At 34.5% G+C, this 25,790-nt stretch overlaps 1 protein-coding gene across 1 annotated transcript in view; it reads left to right on the forward strand.

Annotated features, from left to right (window-relative positions):
* The first annotated feature begins 6,028 nt into the window (after nucleotides 1–6,028).
* LOC149770033 (transient receptor potential cation channel subfamily M member-like 2) overlaps nucleotides 6,029–25,790 on the forward strand; it is a 48,240-nt gene continuing 28,478 nt past the window's right edge. The window contains exons 1-3 of the mRNA XM_089949500.1: nucleotides 6,029–6,208; nucleotides 18,112–18,262; nucleotides 20,257–20,345. Of these exons, the coding sequence (XP_089805626.1) occupies nucleotides 18,152–18,262; nucleotides 20,257–20,345 (200 nt within the window). The 5' untranslated portion in view covers nucleotides 6,029–6,208; nucleotides 18,112–18,151. The remainder of the gene's footprint in view (nucleotides 6,209–18,111; nucleotides 18,263–20,256; nucleotides 20,346–25,790) is intronic.

The following is a 25,790-nucleotide window of genomic DNA, read 5'->3' on the forward strand; positions in this document are numbered from 1 at the left end:
CGTCGTACTACTTTGCAGAACAATACTTTTTGTTCGCCCCAAGTTTCTTCGCCAAAATAGAGACCCCAATCTTTTCGAACCACCTCTGAATTTTAACGATTGGATTAACCATATAATTGATAAGCGAATGAAAAAAATAGTTTGAAACATTCTCAAGATATCTGTCAATCATTGTTTCATTGATTAACAAAATTAGTCTGAATGACAGCTAATAGCAGTTATTGGCATACATTCCTGGTATGATCTGTATGACAGACCGAGAAGTTTCGAATGCCCTAAAGATAATGTCGCATAAAAGGTCAGTAACTCCCAAATCGTCAAGGGAGCTAATGGTCAAATATGTTATAGAAACTGTTTATCGTCCTCCCGTCTCTCTGTCTCTTTCTCTCTGTCATTCACACACACTCGCACGCACACGTGCACATGTACACAGACACAAATACGTAAATGCAGATACATATAGTCATTTGTCCATTTTTTTCAGTTTGAAACAAGTTACTCAGACGATGAATTAGGTTATCTTAATCGGCCTGATCGGAAAACATTGCTGTTATTTTCATAACCGCGATCATTTAACTAATCTAAAAATAGCAAAAAACGAAACTAAATACATTACATTACTAAGTTAACTGCTGTCATAATTTGATTAATTTCAAATAGTGTTATAATACCGGTTTTAGATCTTGGTTAATGATCTAGGTTACAGCCATCTGCCCCAAATACCTTTGTCCTCACATCACATGCGTATTTATGCGATCAGTGAAAGTTACCAACAGGTGCCAATGCAAAAGGATAGTGATGTGGTTTAGAAGGCCGTGACCTAGATCAGGTAACCAGCAAATGCCTCTATTAAAATACTACTTATAGATACACCCCAAGTGTCAGGTGCAATCCACACGCAGGGGCTTGAGTGGTATAATTGTTTGAACAATGTGTGAATGATTGTACACGGTAGGAATGATTGTGCACTGTGGCATCGGTTTACTGACAGTGAGTTTACATTAACGATCGCAATTACGGCTATGTCACGTACACAAAACTTCTGAACCAGATCAAACCTCATGTGCGTGGCAGCTCATTTAACATGGCAAATTTAGTTAGATAATTTTGAATTGTAGAAATCTTCGTGGTAGGACTAAGCCATATTTTTGTTAGCAAGTATTCGACAATTTGTGCAAAAATATAAATGATACCTGAATTAAAATTTGGTGCTGTCTTGGCTAACTCGTACAAAGTTAGTTTGCTAGTATGGGCGTCTTTCGAAGTCTATAACTATCGTCGTGTATGTTCCTTTAGCGTTTGATAAATTATTGTGAGAACGTCCTTGACCAACTTGCATGCACAGTTCAACGATCGTACTTCTTATACCCTCCAGATGACATCAATATTCTTGCCATGGAAAATTTTCCTTCAGCGTTGTATGCATACTTGTACATTGCCATTATTTATTCTGAATCGAGGTTGTACAGTATAGTACTATCTTTTAAATACACCTATTCTCGATCTTGATAGATCGCTGTTGATTGTTTTGTCATACTCTGGCACTCGAGCGACATAATTGTAAGCAAGTCTGAAAGCTTCTACGACAAGACGGCAAATAAATGTCTCTCGAAATACTCGTTGTTATTAAATATCGCGGCTGAAATGCAATCTCGTTGGCGATAACATATCCATATTCTGTATGCAGCTCTGTCTTCCGCAACAACGATAACCCTGCCTCAGTAGATTCGTAGAAGTCGAAAAGAGCTTTACACTCACCACCGAATCAAATGATGCCTATCGCGATCGAATCCTTTTCATACCTGTAATAGTCTCTAATGTTACAGGTTTGGTCATACTTTGGGTAGAATCCAGATTGACTTAGCAAAAACTTGCGAAACATCGTATCTACAGTATGTTTATATCTTATGGTATTATGAAAGAAAATCTAGATCTGGACAGCATATGTGGCAAATAATAAGCAGGCAGCTAACTGACGTCTCAGAAATGGACACTTACATTCCAGAATCCTACTTATAGTGCCGTTTAGTATATAGTCATTCGAATTATATTCGTCTATTTTGTGATGCAGCCGTTGTTTCTAGTTCCTTTCCCTCCCTTGGTGATACCAATATATTTTCTGATGAATGGTCCACTTAATGTTCCCAAAGATAAGTCTAAGTTACGAAATCTTCTTTCTTTCCATGTCTTTTTTTCTGGCTACGTTTTCATGAGATGCAAATGAACATTAAGCAAGGGTTGTGATGAAAACAAAGCCACGCATTTTGGTTGGCATAATCTAGTACCAATCTGAAGACTTCTGTTTCATCTGATCCGCTTTCACAAGATTATGTGAGACAGCAGTCAAGTCAATTGCTTGTACTATATATTCTCCAAAACGGAACAGAAATATATTCTAGTTTAACATAGTTATTTTATGCAGGCATCTGCTATCATCATCACTATCAAATTTGTTTTAAATCATTGTATAAGCTTCATGTAGCCATCAGTTGTACATAAATGAGATCAGCAACTCTAAATGGCAATATGTCCATAGACGGCTCTTGAGCTCACACATATTTTGTTTCCAAAAGCTCCTCAGATCATTTTCTAAGATGTTTATTCAGACAAAATGTGTTTTCATAGCTCGAGACCACAGCATAGCTCGCCGATCATGATGAGAATACTTATTGTCTGCGATCTTGTTGTCATAATGGAAAAAATAAGGAAAGTCATTGGGAAAAACTAACGGTGACCTCGGAGCTCCATTAAAACATACTAATCATGTCTGTTTTAACATTTCGTTTTAGTGTTCTTAAAATTATATATTTTGCTATAGAGATAACATATTCGTTTCATCCATGATATTTTATCCTTTACCTTAATTAATATATCTTCTACTTTACATCTTGCACTTTATAAGCACCTTTTCTCCTTCCCAGTGTTTTAAATTTGTCATTGGCTACTGTATATCTAGATATATGATTTCTAATAACACAGGTAAAGGCATTTACGCAACTTTCTTACTCAATATATAACAATCTTGAAATTAGTCTTTTATATACGCAGTCTAATTCAGAATTATATTTGAAATAAATTATAAATTTCAAATCAGCTAACAAGTAATCTCTGTTATACTTGGAATGTATATTGATACAAGCTTCGACATTTCCTTGTAAACTAATAAAAGACAGTGAGCACACAAATGAAGATGTTAATATGATTGGTAAGAACATAAGTTTAGTTCCCATAAGGCATGTCACCCTCTGAAATGAAACTTCCTAGGCAACTTGCAAACCGTTCACTGGAACTTTAAAAAATAAGACGTGAATGTTTGAGGCATCGAACAACTTGAGACCAAACATTCTCCAGAGACTGAACCTAACTTAAAAAAATCAAATGAAACAAAAATATATATTTACATCGGTTAAATAGCACGAGCATTTTTATTTTATAGATGGTAGAGAGAATATTTTAGGGACCTTTCTCGCTTGGTCCAAAACAAAGTTGTTACTGATTTTAAAGCTCATGAGATGACAACTCTGTACATAATATGATGACGTAGACAAAGAGTATTAACCTGAATGACGAACAACACAACAGCCTCAACGAAGCCTGGCAATTTCAATCTGCAATATTCAACATGGTAAAACTCTGTTTACAGACAATCGAAACCCTGAAATGTTTTACATTTTTGGGAAAAAAGATGAGACATCTATTTCTTACAAACAAACGTCAATTGAAACGAAATAAAATGTAATTCACTATGTTTATCATTTAGTACTGGAACTCATAGTTTGAAATATCATGTTTGTAATACTTGTTTAGGACGTCATTTAATCCACAATCAGCTATGGATATTGGACAAGTCGTACATTTAATAAAACCATTTCACTTAGTCGATTCAATCGATCACTTTATAGTCTCTGTCTCACTCTCTCTCTCTTCATCTCACACACACACACAGACACACACATACTTTATTGTCTGGAAACCGTTTTGTATTCAGTTCAGAATCTTAAATCGGCACACTTCAGGTTTTTCTATATAATCTACCTATCCATGTTGCTGTTTCTATCTGTTGAATATGTATGAGAAAGACCATGTTGTGATGTTAAAAATACCTTGCATCTTTGCATATAAATATTATTTCAAAACATTTTTTTTTAAGAATCTGCTATATAACATACAAAGGGTTATAATTTTAGTGATTTAGTGTTTTACTCCTCAAATTCATTCAGTTCACCGCTCCCAACTGAATATATAAGTAAAATTCTAGACGGTAATTTGACAGAGACTAACTATCGTACAATGAATGAAGTGTTTGAATTATTGACCGATTATTCTATATCCAAGATAAAATTTTGAGCATGTCAATACTACTACTACGACTGCTACTACTACTACTACTACTACTACTACTACGCCTACTAATGGTAATTGGAAAATTATAATTCTATGTCATGATTTTCAGGATATAGTTTAAGCGGAGATCTATCTTCATTTGAAGAAAATACAGAAAAGGACAAAATATTGTTTGTTCAATTATTTTATTATCGCACGCAAATTTGTTTTGTTAAATAGCCTTACCGATAGCCGTCGGTAAGGCATTGTCATGGGAAAAAATAACACCTACACTGAATATAGTTAAAACGTCTAATTGCTGATTCCCTTCTCGTATCTCTCTCTCTCTCCGAAAAATACAGTATTTATATGTAAAGTCCATCCGCACTATGTGTTAATAAGCAGTAAAGATACATGTGTTCCCAACGTACTTGAGGACTCACGGTAGTAATTTAGATCCCATAGCAAACCTATGCGAATTTCATGATATTAAAAATTGAAACACTTTACATTTCTGTGAGCTCATGACAGCATATGTGTGGTAAAAGCCTTCTGAACTGCAGCATTTTCTGGATCTGTCAATAAAACCATCTCTCTGGGTTATATTCAGTTACACCTAGGATAAGCTGTCAAAAGATTCAATGTACTAAAATCTTACTTTTCATTCTAAAACAATCATGGCCAGCCTAACTCGTATAAACTCTATTTTATCTTCACTCATTTAAAGACTGGTTCCCATTTGTCCATACAATTAGTACCGTGAATTAATTAGGGTTAGTATATAGCATTCATACTCCATTCGTTTGTAAGTACCCACATACCGATTTTGAAAACGAAAAGCATCAATAATGTCCAAAATGCACAAAACACACTCAATCCATTCATTAATTTATAAGTTCTAACCTGATAGTCGCCAGGTGGTCCTAAACACTATCAATTTGTTATCGTTCAGATTCAAGCCAGAGTATCTTTAGTCAGCCGGTTGCCATATTTGCATGGGTTAATCATTGTTTTCAAGAAAAAGATGTGATGTTGTCTACGATAATCGCAATAATTCAGTAAATTTTGCAGTCAGATCTCTTTTAATGCATGTGTACTAGCATTCCTTCGTTTTAGTTGTTCAATTTATTTTATAAATATTCAAACTATACAGTTACACTATTGGATGCGGACACAGAGTTACTGAAATGGGCTGTTATAGTAATCATGAAATGACAGTGAGCAGTCTGTCTGCTTGTTTACATTTTGTAATTCCGTTTACTTTGACATGCAACTCATCGGAGAGTGCTAGGAACCCCTTTGTGGCAGTCAGGTTAGAAATAATAAATCAATCAATGAAATGACTAAGTTGTTTGCATTGTCATATCCTTGATGCTTTGTATAAAAGCTGTATAGGGATGAAAACAAATGGGAGGGACTGTATTTAAAGCGTGAGGGTTTTATTAGTTTAGTGAGTTATTATCATAGCCTGAATATTTGCAATTAGTGCTGAAGTGATAACCCTTATATATATATATATATATATATATATATATGTATATATATATATATATATATATATATACCACAATGAACACAGACTAACATTCCCATGACACTTGTTATTCTAGATGTGACAGTTTTATTATACCTTGTTAACACACGCTTAATCGTTTCAGGTGTTACCCTACATTATTTCTCATGAGAGTTGATCAAAGTCTACTAATGTCATTTCTGGATCAATGAAAACATAGTTCTTGACTATGTTTCATGCTTACTTTAACTGCGCTCTTCGACCCTGCTGGTGAAGATCAAGTCTGTCACAAGGTCTTCATAGCCATATTCGGAATCATTCATCGACGGGTTCAAACTATCAAAGCTGCTTGTACTGCTTTTACTACTACTGGTATGTCCTAATTAAGCTCCGTCTCTCGTTCTTCCTATAGTATTTATGCTATGTCTGTCTGTATGCATAATTATGTAAATATAAAATCTGAGCATAAATTGCATCTATAGAATGCCCATGCCGAAAAAACGGTGTGAGGTAGATAGCATCTTGTATTACATAGTTGCTTCATTTGTGAATGGTTTCGAATTTGCTTACTGAGCAGACAGAGATAACGTCTGTGAACTTTTGGGCGTTTTTATAGGCATTGAACGTATTTAGCAATAAAGTGCCTGGCCTCAGAGCAACTATAGCAATATCTTCCAACCACCTGCTATGTTCAGATAATTAAATAAGCTCATGTTGTGGCTAAAAGGTGCCATTTAACACCCCTTACCAATATTGTAACGTAAATTCGTAATGTTTTGTTCCAGATATGATATTCAGTCCTTCCAATTTCCAACATGCAGCACATCATTTAATGTGCAGAATAATAAGTTGCAATGCAGTTCCCACGAATGGGTTGCACATTATCAAATTTACCCGAGAAACCTAACCTGTACTCTGAATTAAATTCACATTCACTTCATGTTTTTCATTCACTGAATTCACCAACGTCACGACCAATTAGATTTAAATAAAGCACATTTATCGGCTATGATTTTCATAGCTATTCCATTAGCATTTCTTAAATATTTATGACTGGATACACGATTGCATTGACATATTCTAGATATGACCACTTAGTACGTTGAAATCATTACATTTTGTTTTCAAACCAATCTTGTCAACATTAACACAATAAAAAAATGTATGAGTTCCATAATCAGCTTGTGCAAGTCATCATAACATTCATTAGATATTGAAAGTCACACGCATTGTTTCCTTTTAATACGTTTTCATTTCAGAATCTTGTTATAAGATTTTTAGCTGAGAAAGTTTATTTCTTATATTTGTTGATTTGAAGATAACGTCTGTAGAGCGCTCATATAAAGACCACGTTTGTATAAGTATTGTTTGATTTAATTTTGATAATATAGGTGAAATCTTGGAGTTGCAAGCATCAAAACAGTACTTTTGAAAGCTTCTCATGTTTTCTACACATCATATTATTCATTAGTGGAAGAGTCATGAAAAAGCCCAGTCCTGCCCCCTTTATGATGGAAAGGGAACTATTTTCAAAATGTGCATTGCCTTTTCCCAACACATCAACCAATTGTTATGCTGATAGAAACATGAAATTTGTCAAAACTATATCTGAGATGTCACTAATGATTTTACAGTTTGAAAAGGGATGGAGCACATATGCTTCATGGACTTCAAAGAGTAACCTAATTGCTGATTGTTCTAATACTAAAATATGAAAGAACGTGAATGTGTTTTGTAATACTGTATTTCTTGATTTCATTACAAAGAATGCAAAGAAACAGTTTCACTATACATTCCTTTTACTTAATGCAACATTTTAAAATTTAAGTTGGCTTTATTCCTGTGTTCCAAGACTTCTACATTCTCCATAATTAAGGCATTTGCACACCCACTACTTCCACTATGCATATCATGCAAAGAAGAGTAAAGGTAAGCATCATTAGGGTATTTTCAAGCCTAACCTCAATGTTTATGTATCGTTTCGTTTATAATAAAAGTCATTCAAAACGTTTCAAATTTGCTATAAGGCAGTGCTCTACAGTATTTCATTTTGCATGATGTTATAATTTTAAAGAAAAAGAGTTTCCAAGGCTTTACTCACTTACTAGTTATTTGAAAAAGGCCTAGTATATAATATATATTGTTGTAGGAACCTGTAATTCCCTTTACTTATTTATATGATTTATATGCTTGATTTGGGAAGTACAGTATACAGCTAGACGTAATTTCAGATATGCGCCTATAAACAGAATGTTAGACCCGCTTGGTAATTTTAGTTCGGGACTTCATCGGGAGATTTGCCAAAAGGAGCCTACAGCGCTTTTTAATTTCATTTATTTGGTAATTAATTTAAGGCACTTTCAAAAGCTGGTATTATCAAGTCATGCACATTTTATATTCGTTATCTTATAACTGTAAAAGATAGTGTACTTTAGATAAGTCCTGGCTGAGTTTTGGAGGACGAGGAATCAGACATTGGATTAGTTAGGTGCTTAGAGCAATAAGTACAATACCTAAATAAATTTCAGCGTTAGTACAATCAAGTAACATAGATGTTTGTCAGCATGCTCTCCATTACGCATGTTGCCAATGCTAACAACTTCACCTTCCACAAATCACGCTGTCAGAAGCTCATAATATATGTCGAGAGGCCCCATAAAGGCCACATAAGTATTATTATTGTATGATTTAATTTTGGTTTTCTATCTGAAGCATTCAAAACTCATTTGGAAGATAGTCCTTGTGAAAAATTCTTATATTTTTGTCTCCATAGAAGAAAGTATTCACTTGAGGCAAAGTCCCATATAAGCTCCCCCTCTCTTAACACGGAGAAAATGGAGCAATTTTACAAATGCACTTTGCATTTTGTTAACATAGCAACCACTGTAATGCTGAAAGACACCCTTGCCACAATTTTTCCTGAGACCTCATTAATAAATTTTAGATTTTACAACATAATGGAATATATAAGGTTCATGGAGGTCAAAGGTCAAAGAAAGAGTCAAATGTTTGCATATCATTTTAGTATAAAACATGGAAGAGATCAAATTTGTTTCTTCATCGTATATTGTTTGATTTCATTGTACAAGAAACATTATAACTATCATATTCATTTCATTAAATGAAACAGCGCTAAGCTGACTTCACTTATGTATTCGAAGACTTCTAATTTTTCCACAATTAAGGTCATTGCAAAAGCAATGTTTCCACAATACATATTGTGTAAACAAGAGAACAAAGGCTTAATTAGCCTATTTTTGATCAAAACATCTTTGCTAATGTATCATTTTATTGAGAACATCATAAATGATGATTTGGAAAAAAGAAAATTAGTTACACAAATATTTATATTTGATTTAAGGTTTTGCTCAACAGTTTCGTGTTTTGCTTAGGTTTATTTTTTGAAAGAAACAATTATCTAGAATTACTAGTTATAATGGGTTTTTGAAGAAAGAAAACACACACACACACACACACACACACACACACACACACACATATATATATATATATATATATATATATATATATATATATATATATATATATATTTGTTGTAAGAACCTTAATCCACTAATTTTGGTGTATAATTATATGCTTAATTTTGCTCGTTGAAAATACAGTTTGCCCTTAATTCAGATGTGCACCTATCAAAAACAGCAAGCTACACTTGGTCATTTGCACTTTCTGGACTTCAGAGGAAACTTGTATCATTTGCACTTTCTGGACCTCAGAGGAAACTTGTATAAAAAGAGTCGATAACTTGTATAGTTTATATCCTTGGTAATTCATTCAATGCGCTTTTCAGCTAGTATTGTATATTCTGGCAAATTTTATTTTCCTTACTTTAATAACTGCAAAATATACTGTACTTTAAACTGATTATGGCTGATTGTTCCAGCACATGGAAGCTGTTATTTTGATTAGTTTTATGCTTAAAGCAGGCATAATTTCCACAAGTACAATAGCCAAAGACGTTTCAGCCACAGTACATGAACATAACATAGAAGTTTGCCAACATTCTTTTTAATATGCATGCTACATATGCATGCAACTTCATCTTACACAAGTCTCTCTCTCTCTCTCTCTCTCTCTCTCTATCTCTCTCTCACACACACACACACACACACACACAAAAATTCACAATACCTTCACAAAGCCCATATAAAGACCATGTATGTGTTATTATTATTGTATGATTTAATTATGATCGTATAGCGGAAACACTGAAATCACAAGCATCAACACAGGACACAGTCCTTTTGAATAATCCTCATGTTGTATTTCTCCACAGAATAGTATTCCTTTGTCGCAGAGTCTCAAACAAGCCGTCCCGTTATGATGAAAATGGAGCTATTTTAAAAATGTACATTGCAATTTCTCCACGTAACAACATTGTTATGTTAAAAGACAGGAACATGAAACTTTCCACAATTATTCCTTAGTTGTCGCTACTAATTTTACAGTTTGAAAAGGAATGGAACAGGTATCGTTCGTGGAGATCAAGTTCAAAGGGTAAAATGTTCGCTTATTCTTCTGACACAATAATACCTGCTTTTTTCATCTTCGATTCTTAATTTCATTATAAATGACTGAAAAGCAACATCTTTACTATATAGTTTTTCACTTGATACAACAGTTTTAATTTTACGTTGACTTCACCTCTGTGTTCAATGACTTCTTATTTCCCCATAATTAAGTTCACTGCACACACAATACCAACATAAGGCATATTACGTAAGCAAGAGCTAAGTTAACATAAGAATATGAAGAACGTTAATATACCATTGCGTTGAGAATGTTATAAATGATGATACGATCATAAATTATAACTGCAGAAATATTTTTATATGTCGTGAAGGCCTCATTTTACTTGAATAGTTGAAAAATTGAAGTCGCATGCTTCAAAAGAGTCCTTTTCAATAATTATCATGTTGCTTTCCACATAATATTAGTACAAGTTCTCTCACAAGCGCAGACCCTCCATGACACAAATCATTAAAGCGTTTCCTGTATAATTAGATAGATTACAATCTCAGTCACATTGAGGCTTTGTTCAACATGTTCTTGTAAAGTAGTTTACTATAGACCCACCTCAGATATGAATGAATGAATGGTGTTAAAACTTGTAGATACAAATCTGCATTAGGGTAGTTTGACACCGGGCGAAAATGTGAGAGTACTTTCTAAACCGGATGACCTGGTAGTCTGCGCTTTGCAGATCAATGAGTTCGCCAATATGAGTAATAATGTGAGAAAGCTTCAATGTAGCTTCACGTGGGTGAGTGGTTCTTTCCGGGAATTTCAGAGTTTCTCCATACACAATATACTGGCCGCAATGACTAGCCCATCATGTGCTAAAAATTCGTAGTTAACCCAGAAAAACTAACCATATAGATATATAAATTAGTTTATGTTGCTAATATAATTAATTGTTTCCATTTATGCATTATATTTCATTTTGTCTTTGATTCCTTTACCAAATTTGTGTTCCGTCTGTCTATTTGTTTCCATTTATTCTTCTGTCGTCGTTTGTTTTCTTACTTTGTGTATCCTGATATTTGTTCTATTTTCGCACTTTTGACATCTTTTCCTTACCTTTTTCTTTTATAAGTATTGATTTCTTTACTATGATATGTTTGGACAAAGAGCTTTTACGGTAAATAGACCAAATGTCACGGTGTCATTACATAATCACATTTAATAATACTACAATACTGAAACAAGAAACTAATTATGACTTTTCTTTATTACTGGATCGACTACAATCTGCCACTGCTTTAGTTCTACATGGTCGTGTGAAGAAATTTTAGCTAAAAGTATCTGAATCTTTAATATAATTTTGAAATTTATTAACGCACAATATGCCATTATGTAACTGTTAAAATGTTAAAAACATTTTAGTTTGGGCGTGCAGGGTGGTATCAACTTATTTTTCTTTTCTTTTCTTCTTCTAACAATTAGTGCAGCAAAGGTCATATAAGCAGAGTTGATGTTGGCAAACCATGGGGTTTAAGGAAAACAAGAAAGATACAGAAATGTGTGTTGGCATCCGTTAGTCTTGAGAGACGATGCCAGTCTTGTGTTTCAAAGTTAGCCGATCTAACTCCAATAACCACTGACTTTGCCGACAGACTGAATACCAATTATTGTATTTGACGTAAATAAATTGCTTTAAAAACACGTGATGAGATCATCACATAACAAGGATAGTATTGGAAATACGTCAGTTTAAATTACAATTTCACGTTCACATACAAATATTAGCAAATTTCTGTTTTACACACGGTACCACTTAAGCCAGTATCAAACTTCGCTTTGGATCTTTCATAGCACGCCCAAATCCACACTACTTTGGTTTATACCGGATGTTTAAACGACTGTTTTTTTTATAATTAGTACATAAAACCTGATATATCGATTGATAAGCAAGTTGCCTGGGCAATATCGATCGCTGTCTCATGCAATCTCAAAATATGTGCTTGCATATGTTGTATATATCCATAACAATGCAAGTAGTGATAATACCGGTAGGCTCTTATAGGACTCTTTGGGTCACTGATATACATCATAAAATCTATACCCCCCTTTGACTGGTGATTTTCCGGAATTATTAAATGCTGACATGCACGGATCGCATGTGGCCCAAATTAAATCATGCCGTAGAGGCTGTCAAATGTACCAGAGACCCAAATGGGACAAAAAAGCAAATCACCACTGCTGTTTGACACGAACGTGAACAATTGTAAATGAGTAAATATATACTGTATAGGAAAGTGTCCTTCCGAGTAATACTGCATGACCTAGTAATGTAGTAGTATCCTTTTTTTACATACTCATTTTGATATTTTACTTAAACCTTAATTATAAAAAGTACACTACCAGAAACAAAATAACTGAATTTTTATTTTTATTCCAAAAAAATAAGTACACATCCGAAGATTCATCAATACACAGTAAAAACATCAATGAAAACATAGCACCGCTCAGCGACCTTTGAACGCGGTCGCGCGCTTCAATTTAGTTTTAAAAATATTTTCGTTTTGGTTTACTTAAAATTGAAATTTAGAGTCATATTGTGAATGAATACGCATCGAAACAACTTTTCCATTTAGTCTGGAATGAATGGATATTGCTGATCCAACTGAATTCCGCTTGTGATGGACTGGACCTATAGGGTCAATTTCGTACAAAGTTCATGTGATTTGAGCAGTTGACTCAACTGTACCTGTGTTTCGGTTCTGTCAGTGATTATTTAGAATAATATTGTGGGGAAAACATGATTTTATTGCTTGAACTTATCAAAAAAATACATTGTGAAGAAACGCATGATGCATAGATGTAAGTATATTTATTGTTATTTGTATTGTCAGCTATTGTAGACGTACTTTTATGCCCTGTCTCATGCATGTTCTTTGTTTAAGGGACCCCAGCTATGACCTGTATGGTTTCGTTTACTTTCCTAACATTTTATCAAATAATTAAACTTGGAAATTGCAAAGCAGCCAGAGAGTGACGGTCAATTTAACCAGTTGAAACAAGACTTCTTCCGCGTTGTGGTTTATTGGCTCTAATGCCATTACTTTCATCCAGAACCATCAGTTGCAATTTTTCTCGAATTTAGGTTTTCGACGGATTTGTAAAATGGTTATTATCTGATAGACATGTGATAGCACTTGGCCTCATTATGCTTTAGTAGGCTATTTCTATTATATTTGCAAACTGTTCCGAATGGTTCTCTTAATAATTGTTTAAATGATCAGAGTGGTATTTTAAATATCACGTCTATATTTTGTCTTGACTGAAAGATTCATTTGCGAGTCAGTATACTCGTTCACATCGTCAGCTTTATATTTCTACTTTCAAAAGGACGAAACAGCTTGTTCAGTTCATCCACTAACAAATCTCATGAGTCATAACTAAAGCGACTTCCACATGAGCGTACATCGTATTTTACAAACTCGTTCCTAATTCCCGCTACTATTTAAGACACACGTGTCGTGCAGTATGAAGCCATGTTGCATGGACAAATATTGTACGATACTGACAATGCAAAACTAACGAAGAAATATATATATATATATATATATATATATATATATATATATATATATATATAAAGAATACAAATCAAATAACAATCCTTTGAAGTGGTTTTGGACAGCACTTTTGCCTGCTGGTATCCGTCCCTATACCAATGCGATTTAAGCCCCTGTGTATTCGATTTCATCGATCACCTTAGCTAGAGTAATTAGAAGTGAACGACGACATCAGCCTTGGCGAGTTGATAGGCGTTTAATATATCACACAGATCGTTGCTGCATACCATGTACACCTCTAACGTTTGTATCATGTTTTTCGAACTTGATAGTGTGTTAAATCACACGGTGTTTAAAAGTATTCATAACACATTGACATATACAATTTGATAAAACCGACACCTTATTAAAGCCATCTGAAAATAACTTTGCCTGTGCTGTTAAGGTCTTTGGTAGCGAAACTGTTGGGAATGCTCGTTGTATCGTCAAAGAAATGACAGAACTCGTGCCAATCCAGGTGCATGCAATGTGCACATTCATTCAATGAACATCAGTAAAACGGAAGCAGACAACCATATATGCGCTGTCAAGAATTATTTTTGGATAGGGCTGCAAAGCTGAGTGAAGTAAAAATATAGACATTGTGCGCCTTTAGCATCCCGTCATAAATACCGCATTAAAAAGGCGGCGTTCTTGTTGGTCTAATAACATTTGCAATCTGTCATCCTGGGAAATACAATGTTGAACTTGGTCTATTTCATCCAGCGGGTCAAGAGATGCAGCAATAGCTACGTCATTCAACTTCCGTATGAGCTATTAAAATGTTGTTCTCCAAGAAGTGTACACTATCATTAAGTATGACTCTGTTACTTGGTATCAGAGGGCGCCGACATCGATGCCGATCTTGAAAGGCTGCCCCGTAGCAAGTATCCCGGGAAAAAATCAACTGTGTTATAACTACTGCTGACCAGACATAGGGATAACAATCAACTAGATACCGAGAGCGGACCAAACGCTCTACCGGCCCTAATAAACCATGTAGATGGTGTCTGCTTTCAAGACTACCTGACATATTTTCATATCAATGATTTCACCGGCAAAACGGTGACGTAGACATTGTCCATGACCAAAGCAAGATTCAGTGCTAAAAAGTGGTCTTGCTCGTAATACTGGTTCTGCATTAACACATGCATATATATTAGCTCTGCGAAAAACACTTACTCATCTTAGTGTTTTTTTCTTTTCTCGACATTACCATTCTTTTCGGCATATTTAAAAGTGCAGACAATATGAGCTATGGATATTTGTAATGTACGACCAAAGCATGGATGTGACCATGATACAACTGAAAAGAGACCCATAAATCAATTTGAAACCAGAGCTGGAGAGAAAGAAGTATCCAGCTAAGGAATAACTCTATATTTGGTAAGACCATAGAAAACACGTGGGTAGATACCTTGATTGCCAACGAGGCATTTTAGTAAAAAATCTATTGTGACATTATTTTTGTCATTCTGTTATTGATCTCGTAAGTACGCACTGTGGAAATGGTCTCTTTAAGAACCCCAGGTAATATTATCTCATTTTACTGTGGATGGCAATTTGTTTACCCGTTTTTTCTCCCTTGAGATGGATGGTAGCGCTTTTCATTATAAAAAAACAAAAGTTTTGTTTCAAATAGACAAAATTATTTGTGTAAATTAACCTTTACATCTGTGTAGGTGTTTAAACTTTCTTTGCGGAGCTTAACATGTTTTGAATTTATTGTTCAAGACAATGAATTGACGGTCTGATAATTAGAATTTGGCGTGGTCATAGGCCTTCTGCAAAGCAACACATTAAAACGTTTATATGTAGGTATTATATTTGTGGATAGCCTATTAATGAGCTACATCTAACTGACATTGTGTAGTGTTCTTATACTTATCAATAATGCAGTTTTGTAATCAATTAACAACCTAACTCAAATTCTAAAACGTGTAACGGCCTTTTTCTCAGCACTGACCTTGTCATATAGTAAATTAAGCAGCAATGTCTTATTGAAATATGTAATGACTATAAGCTCGCCAAAGGCTTTATCAAACTCTATCCATTCCTTTTACTAAACTAGTTTTAGTGTCCTTTATATTATATTTATACCACTACTTTGATAAATCCAATGATCATCTCCAACTCGCACGACGCATCTTGAGTATGGCATTTTTTTGGCTACCTTTTCTGTTCTGTAATTCATGAATGGCATACTATCATTTTCTCCAAATCATGAATATGATATTCCTAATTTGAATGGAGACGAATAATAGGACCTGGCAAACAATTGCATCATACACGTAGCGTCCAGTCTTTCGGTCTCGTCTCCAGTCTCTCACCTTTCCACGTGTCTTCCGCGTCATCACCGCTAAGAACAGCTATTAAAATTTGCAACAAAGTCCTCAAAAAGATCGTTGTCACTTATATCAGCGTCGCTCATGTCTACCAATGAGTATTTCTGTCACAATTTAACAATGTTTTATCAAAGTATTGCATACGTTGTTTTCTCCGCCAAGGTGACTAATATAACGTCTGTTTTCAGCTAGTTCCACGGAGTGTCTGTTGGTCTAATAACCTAACTTACTCTCCACTCTAAATCCAGAAGGTTAACTGTCTATATTAAGGGGTTACCAAATGCCAAACACCTCGACGGAGAACAGCCACCAACCGACACCTCCGAGGTTTACCACAGGTCATCAACCAGTTTATGCCAGCTGCGACGAAATAAGCATTTAACATTCACTGATGTTTCATACGTTTTCGCTGACTAGTGTTTATTAATTGACTACAAATTAAAGATTGCCTGCTACCAATAAATGTGTTAATGAACGGCCTTGTATCATACTGTTTTTAGTGCATTTTTTTGCTCAGGGTGTATTGGGTATAGTGGTTGGTGGCTGCAGGCACGCCAATGTATGCATTTACCAGCAGACTTGTATTCGACACTCCATAGTAAGAATTTAAAACAATCTAATCTATATTATAATAAGCTTCATGATATTAAACGTTTTGTTTCGTATGTCATCAATCAGATATTACACATGTGTCGGCTAATTTGCTTTCAGCGTGGATTCTAGGTGTAATTAACTGAGACTTGACATTACGTACACAATCTATTTATAGTGGAGTAATTTTACGCAATCATGTATTTGTTGAATAACATCTATTACATTTTGTTGCTACATTAAATTATAATTTTTCTAGTTTTTCAATAAATGTCATTTTTGTTGGAATACTACTCTACAAAATCTGATGCCAACTATATTTATCTCTGTGTGATTGAACTACATGTGAAGAAACACTAGTCTGAAGATAGAATAAGACATTTGGGCTACCGGAAATAGTTTCAGTTTTTTTAAGCTTTTTATTATCCACCTAGAAACACGTGATTTGAACGTACTATTTCTGGCAGTTTAGCAAATACTGTTTAACGATGTACATACCATAACAGCTATCCATATCAATTATAATACTAATTTGAAAACAAAAATAACACATTCATGTGGGTTTGGAAGGATTCGTGAAAACCACTCTTTTCAATTAAAACAGTACTGTTTTTAAGAATTAGCTGCCAGAGGCAAAGCTCAGTACTAAATTGCTCTTGCTTTAAAACATATGGCTATTTCATCTGATATTACTGTACGAAATAAATTCAGAGAAATACTTAAATGGATAGATAGCAGAAACATTTTATAGAAAGACCTGATTTTTAATCAGAACGTTCAGGGCTAATACATTCATTACATTTGCACATGTAACCTACAAATGACAAAATGTTAGGCTTACCAAGTGATTAAAAGACAGGCAGCGGTGGATTAAGGGGTAGATGTGATTTGATGGATGCATGATATATTAGAATCCTCTTGCCACGATGATGATGTACAAGAAAGGAAGCAAATATGAAACGAGCTGTATATTAAAGATCTGAATTGGAATATTATATAAAAATTCAATACTAATAATTAAATCCTTAAATATTACATTTGATAGTTTTTCACGAATCTCCCAAATCTTCAAATTGAATTGAATACATGTATTATATCTGACTGCACGAAAATTCATCGAGTGTGTCTGAGTTTGAATGTTAATATTTCGCTTACATCAAAACGTCCTATTTCATGTTTGATATCAATATTATTTACCTATAGTCACTTTTTGTCAAGACCTAATCACTATCTATCACCTCTGGTTTTTATTTTGTCCAAGATAACCATACAGGAAAGGGAAGAGATCATACCTCAGGACCATGGGATCAGTGCTAAGCTCCAGAGAATATAATACAGGCGGGATATCGAAGATGATCACGAGCAGGAGCACGAAGTACAAGCTTCAATCACAAAAAGCGGCTGCTTCTGTTGTAGGCATATTAATAAATACAATCTGGAATATTCTTTGTACTTAAAATATATTAATATAATTAGAATATAAAAGAGGCTTGAAATCTAGGTTTTAAAAAAAAATACTGCAAAGATTAAGCTGTATGGATTTATTGATATTAAAGCATTAAAGGATCTAATACTAATTTGTTGCATTGTGATCAGATTTGTAGTCATTAGAGTGCAGTTCAACTAAAATATGGCTCAATATATATTTTTACTAAATTAAACGTTAAACCAAACATTGAATTCCAGTTACATTTCCTTTTACCGTTTTTGGTGCATGATGACTTAAGGTAACAACAATTTCTGACTGGAATAGAGTAAAGACGACGATCCTATGATTGTTGTATCTATACTGGAAAAAAAGTTAAATCGTGTTTTATTTCGGAGCTGAAACTTAAAAGCTTCAAATATCATTTTAGGTTTCGTATCAGGAAGGTCTTACAGATAGGCAAATTGTGTGTTGTTTTCAGAAAAGAAAAATAGTACAGTGCATACAATCGCTATAAGCATAAGCAACACTAATACGGTTATTTTCTTTACAATGTACATAAGAATACTATTTTTAAGCGTCTGGTATAGTTTAAACATTATATTCATCCTAGAGCGTTGTTTGTAAATGTGTTTAGCTTTCTTACAAATTTTATTTTCGCTACTAAATTAAGTATTGATGAAATATGTTGTGGCATTACTCTATCCGGTTTGTCAATTTGCTGTATGGCAATAATTTATCTGAACAGTATTAACTTACTTTAATGGAGATTATTTTAAATGATTTTTTAATCAAAAACAGATAAATATAATCTAATTTAACAAAAAATATTCTTGCATGAATGGTTTTAAAGTTTTTTTTATTATGCCAGTCAAAAAATCAAATATGGCTGTAGATAAGCTGTAGATAGTAAAATATCCAAATCCACTCAATAACCTGTTCTGAATATTGCTTAAAAGTGTGTGAATAAATTTGACCGAGGATGTAATTGTTTCGATACCTTTTACGTATACAACCGATGGCATTCTGCCATCAAATCTCGTTTCTTTTACTATTGGTGGGACGACATTTACATAATTTTCTGACATTTTTTGATCCACATGAACACAGAGAATCCTTGCCTAGTGGCCTTGCAGTATAAAGAAAATAATTCTGATATGCGATCGCGTATAGATGAAGATACGAAAGCTAAAAAATCTTTACGAAACAGTTTTTATAATATATGCAGAAAATAGCGTTAAAACTGTTTCAACATAAACCTATCCAGATTTAATGCTAACTGCTATTGCATTTGTACATAAATCAGACGTCAAAATGTAGTAGAATGACTAACAAAAGAGTTTTGTGATGAGTCAACATACTAATACACACACTATTATTATATCATATGTTTATAAAATGCTTCACTTTTTGTTTTTGCATTTAACTCAAATGTACACCGTGATGGCCTCCCGTTTTTGTATAGTGGAATCACAATGAATTTGAAACGAACGTTGGGATTACATCCCATATTACTGCATAAGCCTAGCTAATCTTCTCTGAAAATGTTTCTCTTTACGCTTGTCTTTTGCATGAGAAGTTATTGAATGCATTTTCATGCTTTCATGAAGGAGTGTTTTACGCAAAATTTTCCTCTTCTTGAAATTTGCAAACATTTCCGACAAACTTACCAAACGTTTCACCAAGATGCGAAATTGTTTTCAGTAGATACAAATAGGGTAAGATAAGATAAAGATTAAGGATTTGCGTGCCTCATTGGCAGTGGTATGGTTTCAGTAACTAGATGCTTTCATTCGGAATTGTTTTCACAATCCAAATTTGTTATGAATCACAGATATGTTGCTGCTTGTCAGGAAGTATTAGTATGCCATTCTATTTTCATTTTCAAATACGTAATTTTATGTCATAAACGTATGTGCCATCATGAAACATTTATTATTCATTTTTCATTGACTAATTTGAATTGTGTTCTCTTTAAAGAATGAAGCCTGGTGGAAATGGATCAAAGAAAACATCAACATGAGAAAATGTATATATTATATGCCGTCGGACGATGAAAATAACAAAGAGTAAGATCTTTCTATTCATTTGCATTGTGTTACAATATTTTACTAAACACTCAATTTATCGTATTTGGCTGATCATGCATTTAATATGAATTCAGCCTCCATTTCAGTATCACATACTAAGACCAGTTACTATAAAGTTTGTGCTGACATCATTAATACAACCTTAGTACATACAATCAACTGGATACATTTTAACTTGTTTTGAATTTCATTCAAATTGTACATTGGACAATTAAAAATACACAATCGTTAAAAAAACAAGGAGGCGTGATGATCCAAATTGTACATTGGACAGGTAAAAATACACAATCGTTTAAAAAAACAAGGAGGCGTGATGATCTTTACTTATCCATATGGCTTATCAGTCGTGCTGTCTCTGCCTATCAGAGACAATCGTGCAACATAGAACTACGAAGGCACAACACAAACTAAACAAAACAAACATGTTAAACATAATATTCAAGCTGCAAGTAGTGTTCCACGACATGATAATCCAAGATCATATTGTTTGAACTGAGAGGTATTTTTCCAGCCTTTTCAAAACATGGCATTGATCTTGTTGAGACATACAAAAAAACAACCAAGAATGCTATGATATCATCGTCTCATTAGAGATGCATCTGAATATTCTGTTATCAAATCGAACGAAGCACTAAACCATATTTGCGAACACATAATCCGTAATTTTGCTTTGTTGTTGTTATTGTGGGGTTTAAAGGCATTTTTCAGTACACGATAGGCTATATATGACGTCCTATATAACTAATGGGGAAAGAGCCGGGAAAACCTCGGAAAAATCACCGACCTACGGAAAGCTACTGGCAAGCTTTCTCACATATTCATATTGAGCAAGCCTGAAACTGGAACCCAGGTACTATAAATTTTCACATGTACTTAAAATATCATATGTTCACAAAATTAGGTGAAGAATAGAAGCGATGAAGACAAATCATAATGAATATCTGAGAATTTAACGAAAAATAGTAAAACAATTGCTGAAATAAGTGAATTTAATGCTACTGAACCAAAAGAAAGGAATTATGCATGTATTACAAGTGCAAATGAAACACAGAGTTCGTAAAAAGTACCCATTTATTGGTAATGCATACAACTTCATTTAAAAAGGAGGTATGTACATCTACAACTACTTGATCATTTCACATTTAATATCACTGCAAACCGTACACATGCCTAGTATTCATAACTTTTTAACGTGCGCCAGACCATTGATGGTATTTATTTAATTAATTGATTGACAAATTTCAAGGAAATCAGGAATTTATCGGAGAAAAATGGTTAGCTTAAGCAAATATTTTTGTCTGATTTTATAAAGCTTTCTACTTACATATGTTCAAAAACGATTAGTCGGATCGAATATGATTATTAAAAAAACACTCCGCAAGAATGACATTTGGAAAATTATTACTTCTCATGATTGAACATTGCTGTTCGCCTTCAATCATTGATAAAGAGAGGATTTAAATGTACAATATACAACAGGACTTTATTGGGAACATGGATCTAAACCAGCATATAATAGTAGATGAGAGTCTATTTTTATCACACGATCTGTTACATTATAGTACAGTTCTTTTGAGAGTGACACTTACATATGAGCTTAATGTTATAAATGCATATTGTGCAATGCATACAGTATTCTTGCACACGGATGAAAATCTCTAAATATGTTTTATGATCAAAGTTGACTTCAAAACACATGGAAAACATCGCCATTCAAGTTGTCCAGAAGGACTACAACAATTTGAAATCCCATGTGGTTGAGCGCAATGTCTCAAATACATTTATTTATTCATGTGGCATTGGTAAGTAATTCGAAATGGCCATATTAGCTAGGGTTGCGTTATTACACGTGCAGCTGCCTCTTTTTAAACATACTCTTTTATCTGGAAATATTCTGTACAGAATGTCAAAATGACTATGCAGCCGACCATAACTCAACAAGCGCGAATAAGCATCTAAAATGTACACAGATGTACTAAATATTAGTAATAGTCATTTGATGTACTCTCAGTTGTATTTTCTAAGTGACGAGGTAAACCTAACAAGCACACAGCGTTTGCGAATGCACAAGTGTACGCAGTGCATGAACAAGAAAGACTTCAACATATTGGCCTTTCCGCCGAGTTTACAACGACAGAGTCGAATAAATCAATTGTCGCCCTCCACCACCTCGGAGTAAATAATCAACTTCAAGTGGTGGAGCAACCACAAACGAGCAAAAATACAAAATTTCTCAAGGCGTTTCAACATATGCGACCCAAAGAACGACAGGTGCGGTTAATGAATCCAGGTTAATAATCCTGGTTTCCCACTTGCGGGGGACCATCGCCTGAGAGTGTGTGGCTCCGAAACCATTCGGGATATATGCTTGATTGACTATTTCATAGCTACTAAATCGAGATTAGTTAATTGACATTTGGTTTATTGCAAGTTGTACCGGGTAATTTAAGACCTCTGCTTGAGGCTATATATAGAATCGTCCAGGGTATTCGATGAGCTTTTCGTATGTTTGAGACCCTATGCGGCCTCCAGAAAAGTCGCCGATGCTTTACTAAACGCCTTCATAAAGTCATCCCGGCTGCATTTCCAATTGCTACTAATGCAGCCAAGTTTGGAACCACAGAAGCCTCAGTCACCAATAACGCTGCAACTGACTAAAGAAATGTAATGATTCTACCTTTTTTGTATTAGTTTCATAGCGGCCTGGACAACTGTGATGTCATTAATGCGATCTCGCACTCGTACATATTGCACTTGTAGTGTTGCAAGCTGCTTTGGGCCAAGGCCAACCACAAATTAATGATAAAACCCCATTTGTATTCATGCTTTTTTAGTTACAACATAAATAAATACGGAACTTCCATATCACAATTAATACCCCACTTCGACTACTTCCGCCCTCCAACAACAGTATATTAACAGATACACGTACATTTATACATCTGCATAGGAGCATGAGTAGGCAATACAACCACTGGTCACCTCAGTTGCACATGCATGAAGTGCATATTGATCATAGATTGTTTAGGTCTAGGTGTTCTAGCAAAAAGTAATAAATCGGGTACAAATGAATGAAGTCTTCTTGGAAAAACGATGTCAACGCTTTGGCAAGGCCCATGAACGACACCAACTTGCGATATACACGTACGATTTGGTTGCTTGTAAAATGTTCCAGTAAAATGCCTTTGAATGGCTCGTGATAAAAGTGTAATCGTAGAGAAACTTCAGATACTCCTAATTTTTCAAATTTCATTTGCGTAACTGTCTGCCCACTGCGCGCTCCATGTACCGCTTTGAATACACGCATTGATGCGCCTTTGAAACTTTGTTGAGCAACTATTTGCCTAGATACACGATAAGCGTTGACTTCATGAAATGAGCTAAAATTGGTTTTACATATTCGTTGGAGAAGGTATCCATGGTGGATAATGCAGTGAATTCCGTTTCGTCTTTGTAGAGACAATCCATGAGTGCGCCAGACAATGGCGGATTTGAGCGTGATAATGTTAGAATACCAAACTGACCTCTGCTTGGTATTCGCTCTTTAGGTTCGTCCCATCTATTAGTTTATATCTGAATCGGTTATATTTCAGTGCATACGAGGATTTAATAACACAACCATGACTCAGATATTCGTCGACAGATGGAACAAGATCACCATCACTGTCAGCATCCGCTGTCAATTGGCTTAACACTCCCTTATTCAAGGGAGCAACATTATTATCGCGGTCAGAATCCATTATTTGTATGGAGTGGTAAAATTAATCTTAAGCAGAAATGAATTTTATATTTAGCTACGAATGACATTACTTTCGTAAATATGAAATATTTGAAAAAACTTAGTCATGGTTCGTCCATATTAGTAATCATGCATCAGGCTGATTATTTACAGATGCTGTTACTTTACCCCTCCATCTGTATTAACCGAATATGATAGATACATACGATCGGGACTAGAGTATCGTTAAGATATGTGATTTAGTTATATCAAATGCATTTAAAGTAACAAAAAATTCGACCATTTGATATTAAAATAATTATCAGTTTTATTCTTCATTGGTTAATAGGTTATGATCTAGAATTAGAGTATGTTTAATATTGTGCGAACTGTTTAATACCATTACCGGACGTTACTCAATTAGATATGGTATTGCGCATCCAAACAGGTTTTACAGCAAAGTGACAGTGTTTAACAGTAGTGCTGTTATTACCAACCTATACTTATGCGATCTTGTGATTTTTCAAGATCAATCTGGTAAATTACAAATGTCTAACGCGGAAATGTAATATAATGCTCTCTAATACAAAGGCTCTATAGCGAAGAAGCTTCCTGCACTCAGTGAACACGGGGACGTGGGAATCAGAGACTGATATGTATGTTACGCCTATGAAAACTTAAATTGAGGTTGCTAAGGCTGTGGGCAAACAATACTTGCATGCAAATCTAGCATACTTGACCCTGATGGAAGATCTATGTTTATCAAAACCAATAAAACAGTTTTAAAAATTTGAACATTTGTTGTTTATTATTTCTCCTTCATGGGTCAACAATTTGTGATATGATGTAAATGTAATTACAGCATTTGGTAGCCGGGTCATTATTACGTTGTCGAGGTCGCCTAATTAAATACTACATTATCATGATGATGATCATAGATGAATTAGCTTATATCGCATAATCATTGCTGTATCTCGCGAGTCCAATATTCTTCCTGAAATGTCATGGTTATCAAGAACTGATTCGACTATTTTTTCATCATTTGAATAACGCGCACTGTTGAACATAACCAAACTGCCATTCTAAAAAAATCCAAATATGGTAACAATCATCACCAGCAATGTTGTGATGAATAGGTTTTCCAATGATAGAAAAAAACTAGATGTCTCATGGACTTTTAATTATACTTTTAATTGATTAGGAAACGTAGCTGGTATGAATACTGCTGAAAAAGTTGGCTTTTGATCCATCAACACCGGCACATACATGTCCAATGCGGTATCAAAACAATAGTTGAATTGAGGCATTGTTTATATATTTTCGATTTTGTCAAATACCTAGGTGCTTGCCACTCAATTCTGCTCCCTATTGTTATTTATTTTTGAGAGGCTTCGTCAGTAGGTTTACCAGCCTCAACCGGTATTTTTTATGTAGATGGCAATGTAATCGAATTAGGTTCAGCCGTTTTTGATGACGCATTAGTCACTAATCTCTGTAGTAGATTTCAAATTAATTAAACCGCTCGCTATCCCAGATTTTTCAACCGATCCGCGATCACATGTTTTGAACTATCAACGACTCGCATTGTAATTTGTTTAGCAATTGGCGCAGCGCGCAATGACAAATCCGAGAGCACGTTTGATACCCATGGAATCAATGCACGATAAACATCACTAAGGCTAGTGTTGCAATATATCTGGAAAATG

Source organism: Sinohyriopsis cumingii, unplaced genomic scaffold (genome assembly GCF_028554795.1).
Source record: "Sinohyriopsis cumingii isolate HCF-2022 unplaced genomic scaffold, ASM2855479v2 utg002822l, whole genome shotgun sequence".
In the NCBI taxonomy this organism is placed as follows: domain Eukaryota; kingdom Metazoa; phylum Mollusca; class Bivalvia; order Unionida; family Unionidae; genus Sinohyriopsis; species Sinohyriopsis cumingii.